The sequence below is a fragment of the Capsella rubella genome, unplaced genomic scaffold (assembly GCF_000375325.1).
Source record: "Capsella rubella cultivar Monte Gargano unplaced genomic scaffold, Caprub1_0 scaffold_6, whole genome shotgun sequence".
NCBI lineage: Eukaryota > Viridiplantae > Streptophyta > Magnoliopsida > Brassicales > Brassicaceae > Capsella > Capsella rubella.
Genome location: NW_006238918.1, coordinates 8,700,996 through 8,725,160, shown reverse-complemented (window position 1 = coordinate 8,725,160; position 24,165 = coordinate 8,700,996). Strand labels below are relative to the sequence as shown.

General features: G+C 34.2%; 5 protein-coding genes across 5 annotated transcripts; 4 read left to right on the top strand and 1 right to left on the bottom strand.

Annotated features, from left to right (window-relative positions):
- Window positions 1-1,397: 1,397 nt before the first annotated feature.
- Window positions 1,398-2,375, top strand: LOC17882981 (ethylene-responsive transcription factor ERF003). Its single transcript, XM_006288463.2, has 2 exons — window positions 1,398-1,592; window positions 1,709-2,375. Exons 1-2 carry the CDS (start codon window positions 1,510-1,512, stop codon window positions 2,205-2,207), a joined length of 582 nt encoding a protein of 193 aa, XP_006288525.2. The 5' UTR covers window positions 1,398-1,509; the 3' UTR covers window positions 2,208-2,375.
- A 6,094-nt stretch (window positions 2,376-8,469) lies between these two features.
- On the top strand, window positions 8,470-13,202 carry LOC111830212. Its single transcript, XM_023781798.1, has 4 exons — window positions 8,470-9,330; window positions 9,582-11,495; window positions 11,904-12,185; window positions 12,339-13,202. Exons 1-4 carry the CDS (start codon window positions 8,485-8,487, stop codon window positions 13,200-13,202), a joined length of 3,906 nt encoding a protein of 1,301 aa, XP_023637566.1. The 5' UTR covers window positions 8,470-8,484.
- Window positions 13,203-15,566: 2,364 nt separating this feature from the next.
- LOC17881331 (cytochrome P450 71B12) lies at window positions 15,567-17,913 on the top strand. The gene is made up of 3 exons (XM_006287522.2): window positions 15,567-15,714; window positions 16,178-17,067; window positions 17,149-17,913. Exons 2-3 carry the CDS (start codon window positions 16,186-16,188, stop codon window positions 17,761-17,763), a joined length of 1,497 nt encoding a protein of 498 aa, XP_006287584.1. The 5' UTR covers window positions 15,567-15,714; window positions 16,178-16,185; the 3' UTR covers window positions 17,764-17,913.
- A 1,639-nt stretch (window positions 17,914-19,552) lies between these two features.
- Window positions 19,553-21,807, top strand: LOC17883615 (cytochrome P450 71B14). Its single transcript, XM_023781582.1, is given in 4 exon segments — window positions 19,553-19,592; window positions 20,085-20,882; window positions 20,885-20,982; window positions 21,066-21,807. Coding segments are annotated over 3 exon segments (1,482 nt in total). The 5' UTR covers window positions 19,553-19,592; window positions 20,085-20,113; the 3' UTR covers window positions 21,681-21,807.
- On the bottom strand, window positions 21,747-23,197 carry LOC17881769 (deSI-like protein At4g17486). The gene is made up of 3 exons (XM_006288562.2): window positions 22,925-23,197; window positions 22,223-22,510; window positions 21,747-22,135 (listed from the first exon to the last, which is right to left on the bottom strand). The coding sequence occupies exons 1-3, from the start codon at window positions 23,064-23,066 to the stop codon at window positions 21,906-21,908; spliced, it is 660 nt and encodes a 219-aa protein (XP_006288624.1). The 5' UTR covers window positions 23,067-23,197; the 3' UTR covers window positions 21,747-21,905.
- Window positions 23,198-24,165: the final 968 nt, after the last annotated feature.

Genomic DNA, 24,165 nt, shown 5'->3' with positions numbered 1-24,165 from the left:
TATGGAGTTTTAGCAATATACACTAGTCATTATATTTTGTTAGTATAAAGTATAAACCTAAATGTTCTAAATGACAAATAATTAATAATGTATAGTTTTTTTTTTTTATTATTATAGGTCACAGACTCGTAGGTAAACTGTATACTCAAGAAATCATGGGTATGATGAGAGAATATATTAAGGTTTGTTTCAATAATTATAAAATAAAAATAGATGATAGTTTTTGAAGATGGTTTGATTGAGTCATTATCGAAGGCTCACATGGGCGAAGAATGGTGATGAAAGAGTCACACTAGTTATCAAAACTATTGATTATTATTTTTCCAATTATTATTGTTATTATTATTATTAATTAGTTGGGGGAAAAATCTAGAAAAATTTGGCAGTATCTATGATATAGAGACATGTTGTGATGATCAAACCCATGTGAAAATAGATACAGTGGGTTTGAAGTTTCACCGCAGCCAAAATCTCTTTTTGGATCCAACTTGTTCACAATTGCAAAAACAAAATACATTTGATGCTTATACATATAATAATTAGAGTTATTAATGAATATTCATAGCTAAATTTACTCCATAATATGTATAACTACATCAACAATTCTATAAATTTGTAATATCAAAACTACGATACTATATATCATGGATAAATAAATTGAACAGAAAAACTAATTTGGACAGAAATAATAAATTGATTTATAGAGATTATAATGTATTTCTTGTTCAAGTATAATATACGTAACTAAGGACAAAATAACTAAAACTAAACATTAAATATATGTAATTTTACACGAATCTGTGATAAATATGTATGTGGTAATAAATTTGAGTTTGTAGATTAAGTTACGATAAGACTTACCAAAACTATATAGGTTTAAATATATTATTCTGACAGTTTAGCATGTACAAGTTTTCTAAAGCTTTCAATATAATTATAAATACCATATCTGACAGTATTAGGGCATCATTATTGGGGGGATCTTAGAGGCTAAGATCCCCCGGTTTTTGCAAAGAAAAGATCTTACAAAAACCGGGGGATTTTAGCCTCTAAGATCCCCCCAATAATGATGGTCTTAGATAATCCATTTGCCCATGTCGCAGCAACTTCGAATACAACAAATGAAGTAAATTTAAGAATTATTATTATAGAGAGCTCTCTCAGTCTCTTTCTCAAAAAAAAAACAAAATCCATGAGAGATTTTTTATTTTGGGTCGTATCGTATTGGTAACGCCGTGGGTCCAAATTAGGACCAAATTGATTGCCAGTTAATTGCCACAAGAAATTTTCACACACACAAAAAAAAAAAAAAGACATTTCTCTATCTCTCTCTTTATGAAGCTAAAGCCAACAGTACTTATAGCCACCCTTCACTCTTCCAATAAGGCTCCTTCACTCTCATCATTCTTTTCTTCTTCTTTCTTAACATTTCCACAAACCACTAAACACTTAAAAACTCACCTGAACAAACCATACACTACTCCATTCTCATCCACAAGCAAAACTAAAATGGCACGACCACAACAACGTTTCCGAGGTGTTAGACAAAGGCATTGGGGTTCTTGGGTCTCCGAGATTCGTCACCCTCTCTTGTAAGAACTCTTCTCCTTCCCCCTTTTTTTAAAGATTACCAAAACATCCTCGTGTTTATAATTAACTAAGAAGTTCTGGACCAAAACCTGATTATGTTTTGTTTTTTCGGTTTTAGGAAAACAAGAATCTGGTTGGGAACATTTGAGACCGCGGAAGATGCGGCAAGAGCCTACGACGAGGCTGCGAGGCTAATGTGTGGCCCGAGAGCACGTACCAATTTCCCATACAACCCTAATGCAGTTCCTACTTCCTCTTCCAAGCTTCTCTCAGCAACTCTCACAGCCAAACTCCACAAATGCTACATGGCTTCTCTTCAGATGACCAAACAAACGCAAACGCAAACACAAACTCATAACTCAAGATTACGAACCACGGAAACTGACGGGGACAACATCAATGGCGTGATGGCCAATGGGAACCAGTTTAACAGAGGAGGAGGAGGAGGAGGAGGAGTAAAAGCAGAGACGACGGAGATCAAGTGGGAAGATGGAAACATGAACATGGAACAGAACTTTAGTCCCTTGGAGGATGATCATATCGAGCAAATGATTGAAGAGCTGCTTCACTACGGTTCCATTGAGCTTTGTTCTGTTTTACCAACTCAGACGCTTTAAAGAAACGGCCCTGTCGTTTTAGCGTATTCTTTTTATTTTATTTTCAGCAAAACGGCGTCGTTTGAGTAGTAGTGAAGAGAAGAAAAAGGCTAATTTCCCCCAAAAGACATTTTGATCTGAATTGGCCTCTTTTGAAACACTGTGATTCTAGTTTCTATAAGAGCAATCGATCATATGCTATTATTATTATGTAATGTATAGTATATTTTCTTATTATATAAAAATTTGTTTATCATTTTCTTGTTTCTCTTCTTGTAAAAACCAAGAATACAAAATTATACACATGTGTGAATAAGTGGGGATATAGTGTAGTGAAAAGATAGAACAATGAGAAGAAAGATATCTAAAAGACAGAGAGAGAGAGAGTAGTAGTAGTAGTTTGGAAGGTGTTTGAAAATTTTGTGTTAGCTTTTTGGTGTTTTTGTTCCATGCATGTTTTCATTTTTCAACGGTGGGTCTTTATTTTCTTTCCATTTACAAATCTTTTTTTTTAAAATAATTTGGGATTGCTGCCAAGTAGAAAAAGAGTGTCCCTAGCTGTGGCTTGAGACGACCATACATACAAATCCAACTTTTAAATTTGAGTGATTTGTGTTTGCCAGCACTTATACTAAACTAGAAAAAAAAAGAAATCAAAATATTCTTTGTTAGCCACAATAAAAATATAGGATACGTCAAATAGTTGCAAATTTGAACAAATGCGTTTGTTTCGACCGCAAGTGTGTATATCAGGTTTCTCATTGCCACTTAGCTTTGCTAGTGTGAAGTGTCCGTTAGTAAAACCCTGTCAGACACTTGCAATTTCATACCAATCTTGGTCCGATCCAGTTTGAGTACAAAAACTCCATTATGTAAGCTATTATTAAGATACATCGTAAAAGAATCTCCACATAACACCACACATATGGTAAGCATACTCGAAAAACTGAATTAAACCGAACAAAATTTTGGATTTCGGTAAATTTCTGGTATTCATAGAAACCATGGTATATTGAATTAAACGTTTTTTGGTTTGGTTCGGGTAAATAAAACCTAAAAGCACCACTATTGGTGGTATCTTAGCCAAATCTTAGGCTAATTATAACTTTATCAGCTGTCAATACGGAAAAATATATTACTATTTTCACGAAATGAAAGACTAAAAGCTACAACTATGTGACGATAGCTCTGCTCCAGCCCAATCGGTTGATTCTTCTTGCATGAATTATGAATATACGCGTTATTAGTTGTATTGTTAGCAACAAGCCAAAAACAAAACAAAAAGAACTAAACGGAAAAGTTCATTATCATGGTTAAGCTCGGTTTGCAATATGACCAGTTCGTTCACATGCAATGCATCTAAATTGCCGCACGCTAATGATTTGATATTAGGAAATATATGGATCCGAAGATTTTAGTTGTCCCTTTAATTATTTGCATGCTATACGTGATTTACTTGTCGAAACTATAATTCAAATCATTCTAAAATTATGTCTATTTTTTATATATATAATATATATATATATATATATAATAATGTCTTTATATATATATTTATTTATATATGATATTTTTTCTTGTGAGAACGCTATTTTTTTTCCTTTTTCTATTAAATCTATAAATGATTTATTTTTGATTACGTTTTTATCAAAAAAAAAAAAAATTAGTTAATTTGTTGACACAATAGCAACTTTAAAGTACTAAAATTGAAGATTACATCATTTCAAAATTCTTGAATATAATCTTACAGAATTTTACATATTTAGATGCTGGAATTTAAATTAAAAATGAATTGTTGGAGTTTAGAGATCATGTTCCAATCTAATCTTACTCAAAACATACTGGAAATTGAGTAAGTGACAATATATATTATCTCTGAGATGAGATCCATTAAGAAAATGTTATATGGGACAAAGATTGTCAAAGCAATATGATTGATAAAGAATAAGAATCGCAACGTGATATTAATTTTTGGATCGAGGTCTTTATCGAATCGAATGGAAACCTTATAATGATTATTCTACGTACCTGTTTGGAAATTGATTTTTGGTTCCCCCACAAACTTTCTAAAAAAGTGAACAATATATAGATAAAGAAGATGGAATTATAAAAAAGTGTAGTTTTATTCTCATTATTCTGTTTTCTTAATAAAGCAATTTGCAGCAGCAAAGGTGAGATTTAAAATAATGGGCATGCTTGTGAGTTCTTCATCATTACTTCTTTGAACTTCTGTGACCCTTTTTTTCTTTCTTCGTTTTTTCCTTTAAGGAAGGTCCTTTTCTATTGTCCCAATATAAATTTCACTGCAATCACCAAATAAAGAATGAATAGGTAAAAAAGTAGCAATTCAGATTCACATGAGAACATGTATGTTGTCCATTTTTTTTTTTTATGCATTGATATTTACTTTTGTATTATTTATATCTTGTTATCGACATCTACGTACATTTTTTGTTCTTGAGGTTATTCTTAAAACATCTTTAGTCATTTGTGTAAGATGTGCATTAATCTTAAATTCTTAATTGAAGATATTTAATATAAGATTTGCATTGAATATATATATATATATATTATTTTTACATGTTTGGTGAACAACGGTGATCTTGTGATATATTGTCTTTTGACATGTATAAGTTAAATGGTCGAACAAAACTCTGATTTATCAAAAAGTTAATTATTAAAAGAATATAAATATAAAATGCTTTTAATAAATAAAAACATTTATCATGTTAAATATATTTTTCCACAAAATTTATGGAAAAAATTAATCCTACAAATAGTTTGAAACCGTCCTAATCGAATATAAGAACTGATATGTAGTTTACTTGTAATTGTTTTAATCTATTTTGTACTTTATATGAGGGTTTTTAAGTCGTACAATGAGATTTAAATGTATTTTACAACATAACTGCTATATTTTGTACAAAATAATCACATAACCGTGTTTTGTGACTTCACTCAATCGGATAGAAATGGAACACAAAATATAGCCTAATTCTCTAAAATATTTGCATATTTCTTAGTTGATCACCATGCTATTCTAACAGAGCAATGTAGAAACACACTCCAAGTTTACATTCAATCACCCACTTGACTAGTATATCAACGAAGATGAATGAGTGCACCTGATTTATCTCGATATATTGATTTATGTATAAAAACCAATCCACATTTTTTGGTTTATAAACTTAAGTTATCAAGTACAAACATATATATAAGTATGACGGTGGAAAATTTCTTAACCAAATCTTTAATTGTATGCAATTATAATTATTATTTTGTAGTACATGTAGTAGATCTTTAACTAGGTGTTATGGTTATGATGAGATGTAATAGGCCTACTAGGTTTAGATGATGGAGAAAAATAAACAGTTTGGTGCTCTTCATCTTTATGTATCTTTACTAGTAGAACATGATTAGTTAATGTGTTATGGGTGGTGATCTATTTTCATTTTACCTCCCCAAACATATAGTTTCAACCTTTTTAAGGAACTACAAAACTTTGAGTTTGAAATCAATCCACATCCACTTTACGTTTAGGTTTATGTTCAATTAAACTTAATAGTGTGATTTAAAGTCAAAATTAAACTACACCTACTTCATTACCAATATCCAATTTTGTGTAGTTTCTGAAAAAATACCAAACCTTCGTGCCACTGAAGATGTGGTGAGGATTGATTGATCTTTTTGGCTCGTGGTGAATTAACACCCACAATTCTACCGAACCAATCAGTTGCCAACCTCTTAGCCCTATACCAATGTACCTTTTCATGGAATCTAGATCAACAAGCCTCAGGTTGCTGCAACCCAATTTCATGTTCATGATCCAACAAAATTTGTGAAGTGAAGTTGGTAGTTCACAATCTTCAGTTGCGACAAAATTGACATAAAATGTTTGTGACAATGTTCCAAGAAAGTTATTATGATTAATTCTTTTAATCTAGTGAGAAATAATATTTCTGTGATTTGTGAGATTAATACACTTAAGATTAGTGGTGCGGTTGTCAATTACTTGATTTGCAATTTGCAAATGAGAGTTAAGAAATTTTGAGTATCGAACAAATATGATTAATCGTAATTTGATGACTCATATGTTTAAAAAATATTCTTAAATGATTCCATTGATTGCTTCTAGTTCTTATTTCTACTTTATTCCCTAGTCCCTATGTAAATCTCTATGACTCCATGCTTTGTTTTTCATGATTCAATTTCTTAGCTAGTGTTTGTTTTGACTACTCAATTAGTTAATCTTCTTGTTGATCTTTGTTAATCCTCTCATTTTTTCGTTTGCAATTGTTGTTTAATGGTAGTATGTTTAACAATTAAGTTTTTATGTCTTATCCAACCAAAAATAAACCAACATATTTAAATCAAAGTTTCATAAGAAAAAGTACACTTACAAGTCTTACATGCTTGCCTTTTTTTCCTTTATTAAGTGTAGATCTCTATTCTGAGAATTATTTTTTTTTTAAATCGAAAAAAATTATCAAAATTTAAAAATCGGTTTCTTTTTTTTTCTTCTTGTTAAATCATTTAAAAATGATTTGTTTTTATAAAAATCATGAGATGATCAATGTTTTTTACCACATGACTAATTCTCTTAGGATGAAGTTGAGTAGACTACTCACCAGATTTTAAAATGAGTTTACAACATGTTACCATTTCGATCAAATATAAGAGGTTAGCTTATTTCAATTTTACAAAAAAATAATCTCTAGCCTAAAACTACTTCTCAACAACTGGAAACTACTACCACTTACCACTTGATTAATTTAAAAATATGTTAAATATTAAAACTTTAGAGAAGAAAATTTTTAATCACAAAAAATTTCTATCACGAATTTAAATTGATTTAACATTAGTACATAATATAAGGAACATATCAGTGATCTGTTTCCATGTCCACAATTCTTACAAGTATGAATGATTGACCATGAATTTAAACTTGTCTTCATAAGTAAACTAGTTTTATTTTGGTGATAGGTATAAACATGAAGTACAACAACACTCACAAAAGATCTAAGTTCTAGGAAACTAACTAGTTTACCCCAAACTTTTACCCCGATGAATCTTGTGAGTTGTGAGTGAGATAGCTGCATATTTATATTAGATATATAACTAGACACATATTGATACACGTCGAGAATTAAAAATATAAAAAAACAAAGAAGGAAAGTGGTCAAAGGCAATAATGGAGAAGAGAATGATGGTGTTGAGCAATGTAGAAATCTCATGTGAAGGTGTTGGTTTTAAAGACGACCAAACATGGACTTATATGGTGAAACTCCTTTTTCACTAACATCCAATTACATACTCCTTTGTTTTCGAGTTGGTGTATTTTTTTCATTTGTTTATGATACTTATTTCTAGCTCATGTGATGCTTCTCAAGGTGCCTTTGACCATGAGTCTATTCTAAATATCTAGTTATTTCCAAAACAAAATAAATTTTAAAATCAGAGGAAAGTTAATGTTACCAAAAACAATTCTACTTCATGGTTTATCTATTGAAAACACTTTAATACAGAGATGTGAAAATAATTTTTTCCGCAAATTACCATCAATATATGAATCTCTTAAATTAAAAATAATATAAATAATTTCACGTTATCATAGTAGTAATTTTTTTTGACATCTTTATATCGGTACGTTATAAATAAATCAATTTTTATTAACATGGAATAACACGATTTAGTAAAGTCAAATTCTTTCTTACATCTTTAAATCAGCAAGATATAAACAATAGTCAATTACTACGTGGAATAACACGATTTAGTAAAGTTGAATTCATGTAAAAAATATCATAGAGGTGGATTGTTAATATCTTGACTAAAGACTTTCATAGTCGAGGAATAAACACAGACTGCTGACGTGGAGGGCGAAAAAAAGGGAGATTAGGGTTCTTTGGCTTCTTGGTCACGTATGGAGGCGCCGCTGGCTTCTCGGAGCCGCTCGGAGGCTGCTCTGGCATCGGAAACTCCAGGAATTTCGGTCGAGATTACTCAGTCACAAGATTCAGTCATTAGTGCGAAAGTTAGCAGCCCCGTAAAGGCAGTGGAAGGTATACAAACTACGTCACCGTCAGTTCAGCCGACGGTGGATCCAAAAAAGAAGAGATCCTGGGCTCATGTCGCCCAAAATCGTGTTTTCACTAAACAAAAGTTTGAGGTTGTTGAAGTTGATGGCCAACAGAAGGTGGTGGTTCCAAGAGAGGTGTTTGTTGATGCAAAACCACTCTGGGAAGATTTTGTTTTGGGTAAATTTCTTAACACTAAGGCGCCACATGTGGGGAAGATTCACATGATAGTGAATAAGATTTGGAGATTGGGGGATAAGTCTACATTCATTGATGTTTATGAGGTGAATGACAACACTGTCAAATTTCGCATTCGAAATGAGAGTATGCGAAACAGAATTCTAAACCGTGGTATGTGGAACATTATGGACATTCCAATGATTGTCTCCAAATGGACTCCTTTTGCGGAGGAACAACCAGCAATGAAATCAATACCACTTTGGATCACGCTTAAAAACGTTCCTCCATCAATGTTTACACACAAAGGACTTGAATTCCTTTCAAGTGCAGTGGGTAAACCTATAAGACTTCATCCTAAGACAGAGGCATGTGTTACGTTTGAGGAAGCACAAATTCTAGTTGAGGCCGATCTTACTAAAGAGCTCCCTCAAGAGTATTTTCTTACGGGCGAAGAGGAAGGTGAACTTGATACGATCATCATGTACTCTTACCCTTGGTTGCCTCCGCGATGTATCTGCTGCAAGAAATGGGGACACGCTTCCTCTACTTGCTTAACTAAACCAAGAGAAGTTCAAACCGCTCCTGGTTCTATAGTTGCCCTGACTAATGTCCAAGAGATTATTCCAGAAGTAGTTAGTGAAGTAGCTGTGCTTCCGTTAGACACTGTTATTGTCGAACAAGTCGAGCGCCCACAGGTGGAAGAACAGAACGTCACTGTGAGAGGTGAAGAGGAGTGGACCACTCCTAAATCTTCATGCAGCCCAGGGAAATCAACCGAAAGTTTCAAGTTTGGAGAGCTATCTATTCTCTCGAACTCCTACTCTGTTTTGGAGGTGGAGGGAGACAAAGAAGAGGAAGACATGCCTCGGGAGGAGGAGAGTATTCAGCTGGTTTCTTCTCTCCCCTTTATTTCTTCTGAAACGCGCGGGACTGCGGTTTCAGGTCGGAGTATGAAGCACGACGTTCTGCTTCGTCCCTCTCTCCCGCGACAGTCAAAAACAGAGCATAAGGCAATACCGAATCGTCTAACTCAGTCGAATGGGGCTCCCCCAAGAGATCCGAGTAAGAAGGCTCGGCCAAACCATCAATAATAATGTCGTGCTTCTTTTGGAATGTCTGTGGCTTAAATAAATCTTCACAGCATTCCGTGATAAAGAAGTGGGTGGGAGAGAATGAGTTTCAATTTGGTTGTTTACTTGAGACTCGGGTTAAAGAACGGAAAGCGCAGTGGCTGGGAGATCAGCTCTTGCGTGACTGGACGATGCTAACCAACTATGAATTTAATTGCCGTGGGCGTATTTGGATCATGTGGAGAGACACTGCTCGTCTCACTCCATTTTTTAAAAGTGCCCAGCTTGTAACTTGCTCGGTACAGTTACAAGGACAAGAAGGAGAGTTTTTTTGTTCTTTTATCTACGCTTCTAACTGCCCGGCAGAGCGTAAGGAGCTGTGGAGAGATTTGAGGGATCACTGCGATTCCACAATTATCAGAAATAAGCCTTGGATGATTTTTGGTGATTTTAATGTGACTTTGGCTATGGTGGAGCATTCACGTGTTGATGTTACTCCGGAGATCACGGCTGCTATGCGAGATTTCCAAGAGGTAGTAAACGATTGTTCTCTTCAGGATATGAGTTTTCAAGGACCTCTATACACTTGGTGTAACAAAAGAGAAGATGATCTTATTATGAAGAAGTTGGACCGGGTCATGGTAAATGATAAGTGGCTCCAGGCTTTCCCTCATGCCTATAATGTTTTTGACGCTGGTGGTTGTTCTGATCATCTGCGGTGCCGCATTATGATTAAAGGAGACAATGACAATGCTGTTCGAAGTAGGAAGCTTTTCAAGTTTGTGAATGTTTTGACAGAAATGGAGGAGTTTAAACCGTTGGTGGAGAATTATTGGAAGGAAACTGAGTCTCTGTTCTTATCTACTTCTACATTATTCCGTTTCTCAAAGAAATGTAAAGGTTTAAAGTCGTTACTTCGGAGTTTGGCCAAAGAGAGGCTGGGACACTTGGTGAAAAAGACGAAGGAAGCTTTTGATCGTCTTTGTCTAAAACAGGAAGCTAACCTATCTAATCCTTCTGCAGTTTTGATGGCGGAAGAAAATGAGGCTTACCAGCGGTGGGACTTTGTTGCTGGATTGGAGGAGAAATTCCTTAAACAAACCTCGAAGCTCCATTGGCTTCAGGTGGGGGATAAAAACAATAAAATTTTTCATAGAGCGGCTGCAGTAAGGAAAGCTAAGAACAATATCAAGGAAATAAAGTGTCAAGATGGTAGATTGATGGAGAAAGTCGAAGAGATTAAGATTGAGGCTGAGAGACATTTCAGAGAATTCCTACAATTCATTCCGTCAGATTTTGTTGGTGTTGCTGTTGATGAGCTTGAGGAACTGCTTCCGTTCCGATGTTCAGAGGAGGAAAACCAAATGCTTACGGCTGTAGTGACGGGAGAAGAGATTAAGAAGGTGTTATTTGCTATGCCAAGTAATAAGTCCCCCGGACCCGACGGTTACACCGCTGAATTTTACAAGGCAACTTGGGGTATTATTGGAGTTGAATTTACTCTTGCGATTCAATCTTTTTTTGCCAAAGGTTTTCTACCGAAGGGAATTAATTCTACTATTCTTGCCCTCATTCCAAAGAATCAGGGAGCTTGTGAGATGAAAGATTACCGACCCATTTCTTGCTGTAATGTGATTTATAAAGTTATCTCCAAGATAATTGCTAACCGCCTCAAGAAAGTTCTGCCTAAATTTGTTTCCGGGAATCAGTCCGCGTTTGTTCAAGATCGTCTCTTAATTGAAAATGTATTGTTGGCTATGGAACTGGTTAAGGATTATCACAAGGATACTATTACCTCTAGGTGTGCTATCAAGATTGATATCTCCAAAGCTTTCGATTCGGTTCAGTGGAGTTTTCTCTCCAAGATCTTCACAGCTATGAGGTTTCCACCAACATTTATTCAATGGATCATTTTGTGTGTTTCCACAGCCTCTTTTTCGGTTCAAGTTAATGGTGAATTAGCAGGGTATTTCCGGAGCTCAAGAGGGCTTCGTCAAGGCTGCTCTTTATCACCATACTTGTTTGTTATGTGCATGGATGTGCTCTCAAAAATGTTGGATAAGGCAGCTGGAGCTGGACGCTATGGGTATCATCCTCATTGTGAAAATCTTGGGCTAACTCATCTCAGTTTTGCGGACGATCTCATGGTTCTTTCGGATGGCAAGGTGAGATCAATGGATGGTATTGTTGAGATTTTTAACAAATTTGCTGGATATTCAGGTCTCAAGATTAGTATGGAGAAATCTACTATCTTTCTTGCTGGTGTCACTCCTCGCACTCGACAACGGATTGAGACGAGGTTCTCCTTTGCAATCGGCCACCTTCCCGTGCGTTACTTAGGCCTCCCGTTGGTGACTAAGCAGCTGTCTCTTGCCGATTGTGCTCCTCTCCTTGAGCAGATTCGAAACCGTGTAAGTTCATGGACTGTTCGCCATCTCTCCTTTGCGGGTCGTCTAAATCTGATCAGCTCCGTTCTTTGGAGTACTTGTAATTTTTGGCTGTCGGCTTTCCGGCTACCTAGAGCCTGCATAAGTGAGGTTGAAAAGATTTGTTCTAGCTTCCTATGGTCTGGACAGGAAATGAGCACTCATAGAGCAAAAATTTCATGGGGAACAGTTTGTAAACCAAAACAAGAGGGTGGTCTCGGGCTTAGATCTTTACATGAGGCTAACAATGTTAGTATTTTGAAACTCATTTGGCGTATTGTCTCGCATAGTCAGTCCTTATGGGTTAAGTGGATTGAAACATATCTTCTTAAGCACTCGTCTTTCTGGTCTATCGCAAGCACCTCGGCTAAAGGCTCTTGGATTTGGAAAAAATTGCTAAAGTACCGTGGTTTAGCAAAACCTCTTGCTAAAATGGACGTGGGTGATGGGAATCACACCTCTTTCTGGTATGATGACTGGTCTCACATGGGTAGATTGGTCGAGCTTGTTGATGCGAGAGTGGTTATCGATATGGGAATTGGTTGGGGGAAAAGTCTAGCGTGGGCGTGGTCTCGGCGTAGGCGTCGCCACCGGTCTGATCTCTTGAACTCCATTGAAGAAACGCTGTACCTCAAAAGTCTTACTCGCACGGATCAAAGGGATGTTGCTCTCTGGAAAGCTGCAAACGACTCATATAAGCCTCGGTTCTCCACTAAAGACACCTGGAATCACATTCGCACGGCTTCCAGTCGGGTAGCTTGGGGGAAGGGAGTCTGGTTCTCTCACGCTACTCCAAAATTCACCTTTTGCGTGTGGCTAGCAGTACATGACCGATTACCAACGGGGGAAAAAATGGTGAAGTGGTCTCGGGGTCTCTCGGGAATTTGTGAGTTCTGCCAACAAGACGTGGAGACGAGGGACCATTTGTTCTTTGCTTGCTCTTATGCTTCTGAAATTTGGGCTTCAACTGCTAAGGGACTCCTCCTTTCGCATTATACAACAGATTGGACAAGACTCATCGCTTTAATCTCTACACCTCATCAAGATCGGGTTCATACCTTTCTGCTACGATATGCTTTTCAAGCTGTTGTCTATGGAATCTGGAGAGAGCGGAATTGTAGGCGACATGGCAACGCCCCAATACCACCACCTCAGCTTACGAAAATGATCGATAAACAAGTACGAGATCAACTTTCTTCAATTCGGAAAATGGGAGATCTCCGGTATGCAGCGGGTTTCCAATTGTGGCTTCAAACTAGAACATAATTTGTAGCCTATTCTTAATCTTTTCGATTTTTTAGTCCAAAACCGATGCACTTGTTGTAAAAACGTTTATTTTTTCTTTTGAATATAATTTAACATTGCATTCAAAAAAATATATATATATATCTTGACTAAAAACATTTCTCATAATTGTCTACTTTATTGTATTAAAACACACATAAATGATAAATCTGTTGTATATATATCTTATTGAGATTTGAGATTTTCATTGCTCATACAATTTCAATGAATTTTGTAAATTTTATTTTATGATTTAGTAAACAATTGTTCAGACTCCACAACTATATAAATGGCCACGTACCTGAATTGTTTTCTATCATAATTTGAATGTATATTCATATATTAAATCTCACATGTGCATTACATCTTTCTTATCTATATCGAACAAAACAAATATGCAATGGGGACAATTTTACGTTCATATAATAAATGGGAATATGACAAAGTTCTTCAGTGCTGCCTACCATCCGTTAACTCGAATGTTTGTCCACATACATAAATGTAAGAATGGGCATCAATCTGAACTACATTGACCATGCACATTTTTGGCGATCTAATTAGTTTCTAATCGTTTAAATTTAAAGATAATGTAATTTTAAAAGAGGATGATGAATATCATTATCAACATAGTACATATATAGTTTGATCTTATAAAAAAGCATTTTGTTGTCAAAAATTTATGAATTTATTTATACACAACAATGACTTCAAATTTCTAGATCAGTCTAGATTGATATAATCATATCATATTAAGCTTTGTATACTTTACTGAAATAATAAAAGTTTGTTAGTTTCACGATTTATTCACCTCCTCAGCTTCTTTTCCGATCATCATTATGAATCTAACCTAGCTCTATCCATGACCATGCATAGCGTTATCATTACGATTTTAATACCCTCGTCGATGGCTAACGTAACAATAATGGTATTATCTTGTAAATTTTAATATTGTGCCGCAAGTCATCATTCTTTTATGTTTATAATCGCATTAAAAACGTTAATCCGTCATCTCATTCAATTCTCACCCATTACCAATCGAAACTAAGTTTTGTCCGTCCATGCTCCTCACGACGTGTTTAAAATTCCATGTTATTTCTTTTTCTTCAAAGTATACTCTACTATTGGACAAACCCATATTGCAAACACCAAACTAACCCCGGCCCATTATAAAATAATACTTTGTACATATAGTAAAAATTTCTAAACATGTTAAGCTTTATAAATTTTTTTGACTTTCACATTACATGAGACAGTGCAAATGTATAGATGACAGTTACGATACTATGTAAAACCTATTTGAATATCTATTTAGAGTTTTAGTCAGCTATTTGATAGATAAGTGACAATTTTCACTGGATTATCTTCTTTGCCTTTAAGTTTTTATTCTTTGGATGTTGTTCCGCCGGATTTGGCGTTGATTTTATAAGAAGATGTTGTTGGTGTACCTCAGCCAAGAGAAATTTATGTATAATTTTTTAAAATTTTATTAATAAAACATAGGAAGAGAATTAATTATCTCCCGTCAGTTCACAAAAAAAAAGTGACAATTTTCAAAATCACAACATAGATTTAGTTAATACAGTAACTAGGAACCCCACATATTCTCGGATATATATTCATACACGTCGATTAGAAAACAACTTTCAGTCGCAGTCACAGTGACAGACCTCCAACGACTGTCAAACAGACAGCGCTATATACATCCCATTGTGTACTTTATGACTATATCGTATTAGTCGGATCTATTTCACCTAACGAGTAATGCACATTTTCTTTGGATATGAAATGTCGTAAGTAGAGCAGTGTGGGTTCAATTCAATGTATCTCGTGTTGGCATTTAATTACAGCTATTTCGTAGCATTATCTTATTACAAAAAGCAGACGTACAAAAGTGATATGATGTTACTTGTTTACAAACTTTCCGTTGAACATTCCAACAATGTTCAACATCTAGTTTGTACCTATTACCACAAAACTCAACACGTACATAAGTGATGTTACTTGTTTACAATCTTGTCGTAGAAAACTCTTTAACAATTTTCAACTATTTCGTCGTAGCATTAACCTATTACAAAACAGACGTAGAAAAAATGATGTAACTGGTTACAAATCTTCTCGTAGAAAATTCTAACGAGGATGGAATGGACATTTCATTTGCCTCGAGAAAAATATTTGTGTGGACTTTTACCCTAAGAAAAATATATGTGTGGACTTCTAAATTGTCTCAGATTTAGCTTCAGAAAAATTGTGGTTGTAAAATTAAGTTCAGAAAATATTTTGGTTGTAAAATTAAGTTCAGAAAATACTTTGAGGAATTTTTCATCAGTATATATTCATTGGCTCCTTCTACGAAATGAACTTACTATTTTCAAAGCAGTCCTCGTAGCCACATCTCATGTACGTCTCTCTTCTCAGTTGTCACTAGCTAGATGTCATAGTTACTAATTCACTTCTTCGTCTTCTATCTCTCCCTCTCCGTAACTTGAAGGTTAAGGTATTTTTTGCGATGTCTCTATGTCTCTTTACATGTTTCTGATTATATTATCTGATAATTGTTATCTCTAGTCATTCAGTTTAGGAAAGTATTCTTGTCTTGGCTTACAGTATTGTGATGAATGATATGATGACTCTTCATTGTTTTTTCATTTTGTATACTTTGCACTTTCTTTCTCAATTAATCGATTGAATTTTCTAAAATCAAAATATTATACATGTGAAACTAAAATATATATAAGGACCCTTCTTCTTTTGTTGTTATTGCAATATTAGTTTAATTACAATTAGGGTGTTTTGGTGGTTTTATAGTTAGCGAGGTTCTATATTTTCAATCCACTTATTAAGCTTTCCATTTTTGGGGTCAATCGTCCACTTGACATGCATGCATGCTATTTATATTTCTCTTAAGTTTATCAAATTTTTAGCTACCTATTTACTTTGAATATACCCTTATTGTGTAGGAAGCAAAATGATGAGTTTGTGGTATATCATTGTTGCATTCGTGCTCTTTGCATCTATACTCATTACTGCAAAGAACGCAAGAAAGACAAAGAAGAATCTACCTCCAGGACCACCAAGACTTCCTATAATTGGTAACTTGCACCAATTAGGATCGAGACCTCAACGTTCGATGTTCAAATTATCTGAACAATATGGACCTTTAATGTCCTTGAAGTTTGGAAATGTCTCTGCTGTTGTGGCGTCAACTCCAGAGACGGTGAAGGAAGTCTTAAAAACGTTTGACCTAGAATGTTGTTCGCGGCCTTATATGACTTATGCTGCAAGAATCACATACGGTTTAAAAGATCTCGCTTTTTCTTTCTATACCAAATATTGGAAGGAAGTACGGAAGATGACGGTCGTTGAGCTCTACACCGCGAAAAGGGTAAAATCATTTCAACGTATAAGACAAGAAGAAGTTGCCTCTTTTGTCCAATTCATGAAACAATCTGCTTCATTGGAGAAAGCAGTTAACTTGAACCGCAAGTTTGTGAAACTCACTGGGAGTGTGATTTGTAAAGTTGGATTTGGGATCACTCTCAAAGGAAGCAAACTCGAGGATGCGTATGAGGAAGTCGTTCAAAAAACCTTGGAGGTGGTGGGGAGCTTTGCAGCTGCGGATCACTTTCCAGTTATTGGTAAACTCATCGATAGGGTAACAGGGTTACATAGCAAATGTGAGAAGGTTTTCAAGTTATTGGATTCATTTTTTGAGCAATCTATAGAGCATCATTTAGAAAATCCTAATATTAAAGATGATATCATTGAGTTGCTCCTCAAGATGGAAAGAGGAGAGACTGGACTTGGAGAATTTCAACTTACTCGAGACCACACCAAAGGAATCCTGGTGGTAAGTAATGTGAACCTCTCTTAATTTATATAATTTTGTTGCATATAAATCTAAATTTTTTTGTTGCCTTGATTATTACAGAACATTCTTGTTGCTGGAATAGACACTTCTGGCCAAACTTTGACATGGGTGATGACACATTTGATTAAAAACCCTAGAGTTTTAAAGAAAGTGCAAGCCGAGGTGAGAGAAGTGATCAAGAACAAAGACGATATTGGAGAAGAAGATATAGAAAGATTGGAGTATCTGAAAATGGTGATTAAAGAAACGTTTAGGATAAATCCAATTGTGCCACTACTAATTCCAAGAGAGGCTTCAAAAGATTTAAAGATTGGAGGTTATGACATTCCAAAGAAAACATGGATCTATGTCAACGTTTGGGCTATTCATAGGAATCCAAACGTTTGGAAAGATCCAGAAGCTTTCATCCCAGAGAGGTTTATGGATTGCCAAATTGATTATAAAGGTCTAGACTTTGAGTTGTTGCCATTTGGTAGTGGAAGGAGAGTGTGCCCTGGTGTAGTAATGAGTATGGCTTTGGTACATTTGACTCTTATCAATCTTCTTTACCGTTTCGATTGGAAGCTTCCAGAAGGGATGGAGGTAGAAGATGTCGATCTTGAAGAATCTTATGGACTTGTTTGTCCTAAGAAGGTTCCACTTGAGCTTATCCCTGTCCTTACCCAATGGAGTTGAAGTCATTTCACTTTTTAATTTCATACTTCAAAATAAGTAATGTGAAGTTCTTATAACATTACTATATCATAAATAATGTGTAGTGGTTATACCATTACCATATCATAAAGAATGTGAAGTTCTTGTATCATTACCATATCATAAATAATGTGGAGATGTTTTACCATTACCATATCAAGAAAATGTTTGTTCAGTCTGATATCTTGTAGCATTTTCATTGGCCATACCATTGTAAATGTCTCGAAAATAATTTAATGTTAAATTATAGACATCCTTATTTTGTGATCTAAAGTTTCTCTTTAGAGACACTAATCTCACATATGCACACATTTAAAGACACTTTCATTTATTTTTATTTTTACTTTTATATTTAAATTACATTCTTATGGGGATGACTAATGAGGATGGTGTAAACCCATGCTAAGGTAATAGTTTGTACATATCCTCGTGTATCTATGTAAAGATCAGTTTATACAACTGATAAACTCGGCTCAATTTTTATTTTTTTTAAATGTTTGTCAAAATCAAATGATCTTTTATGTTAACTGATTGTCTACTTAAGTTCTAAGCCATTTTTTAAAAGATTATAAAACACAGAGCAATACGAAGAGAAGAGTACAAAAGGACCGTAAACTACAACAATGGTGAATTTTTTATTTTATTATAAATAACAATATGTAATGAAAATTTCTTATTTTTTGATCGGCATCATGCATGAATTGATACTCTAACATTAACAATATTCTTAAAAAATTCACCATTTCAATTTAAATAATGATAAATAATAAATATATTATTATTATTTAAATATATACATAATATTGTAATTTTAAATAGTAATATGTACAAAATCCTTCTTGTTTTCTTCATTTGACTAAATAGTCGTAACTCTTATAAATGAATTTTGTATCATAGTAATATTTATAAAAAAAATATATAATATTTTGAAACTTTTAAAAATTTTATATGCTCAAATAAATAATTTACTAATCCAAAAAAAAATTTAAAATTGAAAGCCCGATAAGTTAAATTTTATGCTCATTCATAGTTAGAAGTATAGTGGTCATGTTTATAATGATTTAAATCCATTGTCCAGAATATTTAACCGATGTGGTATGTTTTATACATTTTTCTATCATTAAAGTATAATATGAAATTTCATGAAAATATCTAACCAACCCGCTTAGATTTAACCAATATATTTAACGAAATATTTTATTTTAATAAAATTTTAAGTTTATAATAATATTTTCTTTGTCAATTGAGTAATATATATCTATTCTGAAAAATTTAAAATGCAAAATATAAAAAAATATGAATTTTTATTCTATATTTATATTATATATTTTAATATAATAAATGAAATAAGATCAAATAAAAATGAAAGGAGAATAATAAGTGTTTTGTAATTTATTATTTTAAATTAGTTATAGAATATTAGGAAATCCGAAATCTAAATATAGAAATAATATAATCAGTTGAGAAAGTATCTAATATATATTCAAACCCAGTTAAATATCTGATTTTTAAGTATCCAATTGTTTAATTTCTAGTTAATTTTTAATTTTAACCCCATCGATCAGTCCACGTGAAAAAATGTATTTTTCTTTTACTTATAGGGAATTTATAACAAGTGGACACATCTATATCAGCACAAGAATCTAACAAAAGTATTGAGTGGCCATAATCTATCTCAAAGCATTCCACGTAGCCGCCACATCTCTTCTCAGTTCTCTCACAAAGCCAAAGCTTAATATAATACACTTCGTCTTCTTCTTCCTCTCTCTATCTCTCCATCTCTCCATCTCCCTCTCCCCACAGTGTTTAAGGTAGTTTCTGATTCTATTCTTTGAAGAAATATATTAGTAAATCTTATCTATAGCCATTCTTTAAGAAATTATTCTTGTCTTTACAGAGTTTATATGACTATTCATTGTCATATAACTCTGTATCTATATGTTTCTGATTCTAGTTTCTTTATAAATATATAATTTTGATGTCTATTCTCTTATATGTTTCTTATGTCTTGGCTTAATTACAGACTTATATGAATCTTCAATCCAAAAAAAACTAAGGGTGCTTGAGTGGTTTTACTTAGCGAGGTTCTATATATTTTTCAATCCAATTAAGCATGCTTTGAGTCAATCATACTATAGACATGTATTTATATATCTCTTTAAGGTTATCAAATATTAAGCTTACTAGAAATAGAAAATATTGGCTTCTCTAGCTTACTGCTCAGCAATTATACGATTTAGCGTTTTTAAAATGCTATTATATAGTTATTAAAATCTGACTATCATCTCACTATTTTTTTGTAGTGTCTATCCCTTTTTGTGTAGGAAGCAAAATGATGAGTTTGTGGTATATCATTCTTGCATTCGTCTTCTTTGCATCTGTACTCATTGCAAAGAACACGAGAAAGACTAAGAAGAATCTACCTCCCGGACCACCAAGACTTCCTATAATTGGTAACTTGCACCAATTAGGATCGAGACCTCAACGTTCGATGTTCAAATTATCTCAAAAATATGGACCTCTTATGTCCTTGAAGTTTGGAAATGTGTCTGCTGTTGTGGCGTCAACTCCGGAGACAGTGAAGGATGTCTTAAAAACGTTCGACGTAGAATGTTGCTCGAGACCTTATATGACTTATGCTGCAAGAGTCACATACGATTTAAAAGATCTCGCCTTTTCTTTCTATACCAAATACTGGAGGGAAGTGCGAAAGATGACGGTGGTTGAACTGTACACCGCGAAAAGAGTAAAATCATTTCAACATGTAAGACAAGAGGAAGTTGCCTCTCTTGTCCAATCCATCAAAGAATCTGCTTCTTTGGAGGAAGTGGTTAACTTGAACAAGAAGTTAGTGAAACTCTCTGGGAGTGTGATTTGTAAAGTTGGATTTGGGATAACTCTCCAAGGAAGCAAACTTGAGAATGCTTATGAGGAAGTCGTTCAAGGAACAATGGAGGTGCTAGGGAGCTTTGCAGCAGCCGATAACTTTCCAGTTGTCGGTAAACTCATAGATAGGATAACAGGGTTACACAGCAAATGTGAGAAGGTCTTTAAGGCAATGGATTCATTTTTTGATCAATCTATAGAGCATCACCTAGAAAATCCGATGATATCATTGAGTTGCTCCTCAAGATGGAAAGAGGAGAGACTGGACTTGGAGAATATCAACTTACTCGAAACCACACCAAAGGGATTATGTTGGTACGTAATGTGAACCTCTCTCTCAACAAATGTTTTTCTTCACTTGTTGCATATAATTTAAATATTGTCTTTAATTATTACAGAACCTTCTAATTGCTGGAGTAGACACTTCTGGCCACACTGTGGCATGGGTGATGACACATTTGATTACAAACCCAAGAGTTCTAAAGAAAGCGCAAGCTGAGGTAAGAGAAGTGATCAAAAACAAAGACGATATTATAGAAGAAGATATAGAACGACTCGAGTATTTGAAAATGGTGATCAAAGAAACATTAAGGATAAACCCACTTGTACCACTACTAATTCCAAGAGAGGCTTCAAAGGATCTAAAGATCAAAGGTTATGACATTCCAAAGAAAACATGGATCTATGTTAACGTATGGGCTATTCATAGGAATCCAAACGTTTGGAAAGATCCAGAAGCTTTCATCCCGGAGAGGTTTATGGATAGCCAAATTGACTATAAAGGTCTAGACTTTGAGCTTTTGCCCTTTGGTAGCGGAAGGAGAATGTGTCCTGGTATAGGAATGGGTATGGCTTTGGTACATTTGACTCTTATCAATCTTCTTTACCGTTTCGATTGGAAGCTTCCGGAAGGGATGGAGGTAGAAGATGTCGATCTTGAAGAATCGTATGGACTTGTTTGTCCTAAGAAAGTTCCACTTGAGCTTATCCCTGTCCTTACCCAATGGAGTTGAAGTCACATCACCTTTTAATTTCGTAGTTCAAAATAAGTAATGTGAAGTTCTTATATCATTACCATATGACAAAAATAATGTGGAGATCTTATAACATTACCATATCAAGAAAATGTTTGTTCAATCTGATATCTCGTAGCGTAAACACAACTTCTTTGGACCATTACTAACGAATCAAATAACAGAAACAAGAAGGTGAAATACAAAGTTTTACTAACACTAGAGCTAAGCACTCACAGTTGGCGATGGAGGAAAACATTGTCTTCTCCTTTCCCCTCTTCTGCTCCGGTTTAAAGAACCCGGCGAAGAAGAAAGCGAAGGGCCAGGTGGGAATCTACTTGATCTGCTCCGAAGTTTCTTCTTTTCCACTTCAGGAATCTTCTCTTCCTTTGATCTCACTTGCCTCACCTTTGTCTCGTTCAGCTCAGCCGGCAAAACACAGTTACAAAACAAACCTAAACGCAAAACAAACAAACCTAAACTTACAATCTTATACACAAAACAGAGTAAAAGCCAGTGTTCTGTTTTTTGTAACTTCTTACCAAAGCGAGCAAGACGGTTAACCCAATTAGGTATCGATCTTCGAGTCAACTGAACACAAACATCATTACAAAAGTGATTACAGTTCTTCGTAATCAAATGGTAAGTGTTTCCACTATAATCTTCAGCAAGTTTCTCCATAAAGGAACGAACTTTATCAGAATCCAAATCAGTTCTTCCAATCAAAATAGACTTCCTGAATGTAAAACCCGGACATTGCTTTGGTTCCACCTCGAAGATCCCCGTAGTTGAATGCTCATGAGCTCCAAAACCGTATTCAACCCCATGAACTATAACCAAACAATACATCATCAATCCAACAACTCTGTTTCATCTATATATTAGGACCCAAACAAAACTATAGGACTTGATCTCATCATTCATTTTTGGACAGACATGTATATTAAAAATTCATATAAGCTTGGTAGTCATAGTCACACATAGAAGCTGATCCAAATTGGGTTAAAAAAAAAAAGTTTCCAGTTTTGGAATCTATCGAAAAAAATGTAAACCGGGTCTATTTCAATATCTACAAACAAACAAAAACCAAACTTATAAAGTCTATTACTTCTTGAAACCAAACAGAATCAAATCTTGAAACCAAAATTTTATCTTCTCAAAGATATGAAATTTACAAAACCCAATTGAAAAGTTTTAATCTTTAACCAAAACCCACAAATAATTTCGAGTAATAAGTAATTTACCTTCAACACCAGAGTGATAGATCCCAAGTCCTAACCAATAAGCATAGCCATTGATAGGTGTAAGGTCGTATACATTCAGATAAACCGGAACAGAACCAGGTTTCTTCTTCCGGCCGGTCACCACCACCATTCTACACAACATATTTTTCTTTAAAAAACGACCAAAGAAGAGCTTCGAATCTTTAATTCTCTCTGTAACTCTGTCAATCTGAAAGAGAGAAGCTTCTGATGATGTTTCCTTCTTTCTTAAAAGCTACATTCTTTTCTTTTCTTCTTTCCTGCTTTGTGTCATCCTTTGCTCCTTTTGTTTTAGTGCATAAATTGTTTTTCTAGTCCTTATATTTTACACTTTATTATGTTTTGCCCCAAAACTTACGAATTTCATGTTTTTTCTCCCTTCAACGACGCCAACGAGGACTACTAGTTGAGAGGGTATGAATACTAGTGGGTGGTGGATTGTGTAATTAAATGAGGAAGATGAGGGTAGAATTGTAAAATAGAATTTAGAAATCGACAAAGCCACGAGCCATGTCTCAGGAGTTGTGTCTTTGTGTAAGTTCTAAGCAAAACGATGACTAAGCTTTTGTTAGGGCGTGAAGTTGGCAACATAATTACGTTTTTAATTATCTTTTGACCCAAAAAAAAGAAACAAATTAAGTTACGTTGACTTACTTGAGAATTATACAACATGATTCTTTTGTTTTTTATGTGATTAATGGTACTTAATTAGTTGAAAGCTCTTAATGATCATTGTTCAATACTTTATACTTTCATTGATAAACAAATATAACAAAAAGTATAAAGAAAAGACTAATAATTTCATGTAAATTAATGGACAAAAACATATTATGAGTTGGCATTGGGGTTAAACATAACACAAATTAAGATACAATAATGGACTCTTCAAAAATGTTTTAGCCGTCTTTTAAAGATTGTTTAATTTATAGTGGAATAAACATTGGACTAAGAAAACTTATTAATATGCTTTTTGATCATTTCTTCTAATCATAATTTTATTTTCCACTGAATTCTAAAGATAAGTTATATTTCATATAAGAAAGGTGATTTAACATTAAATCAGATTTTTGGTTTGTTCACTACTCAAAGTATATAAATTCTACAAAAGGAGGCTTTTAAAAGGTCAACAAACTATGTCTATATGATTTTATGAGTTCGACAATTAAATAGCCTTGGCCATTTGTAGAACGACTTCGTAGACCAAACAAGTTGTGTAGATTATT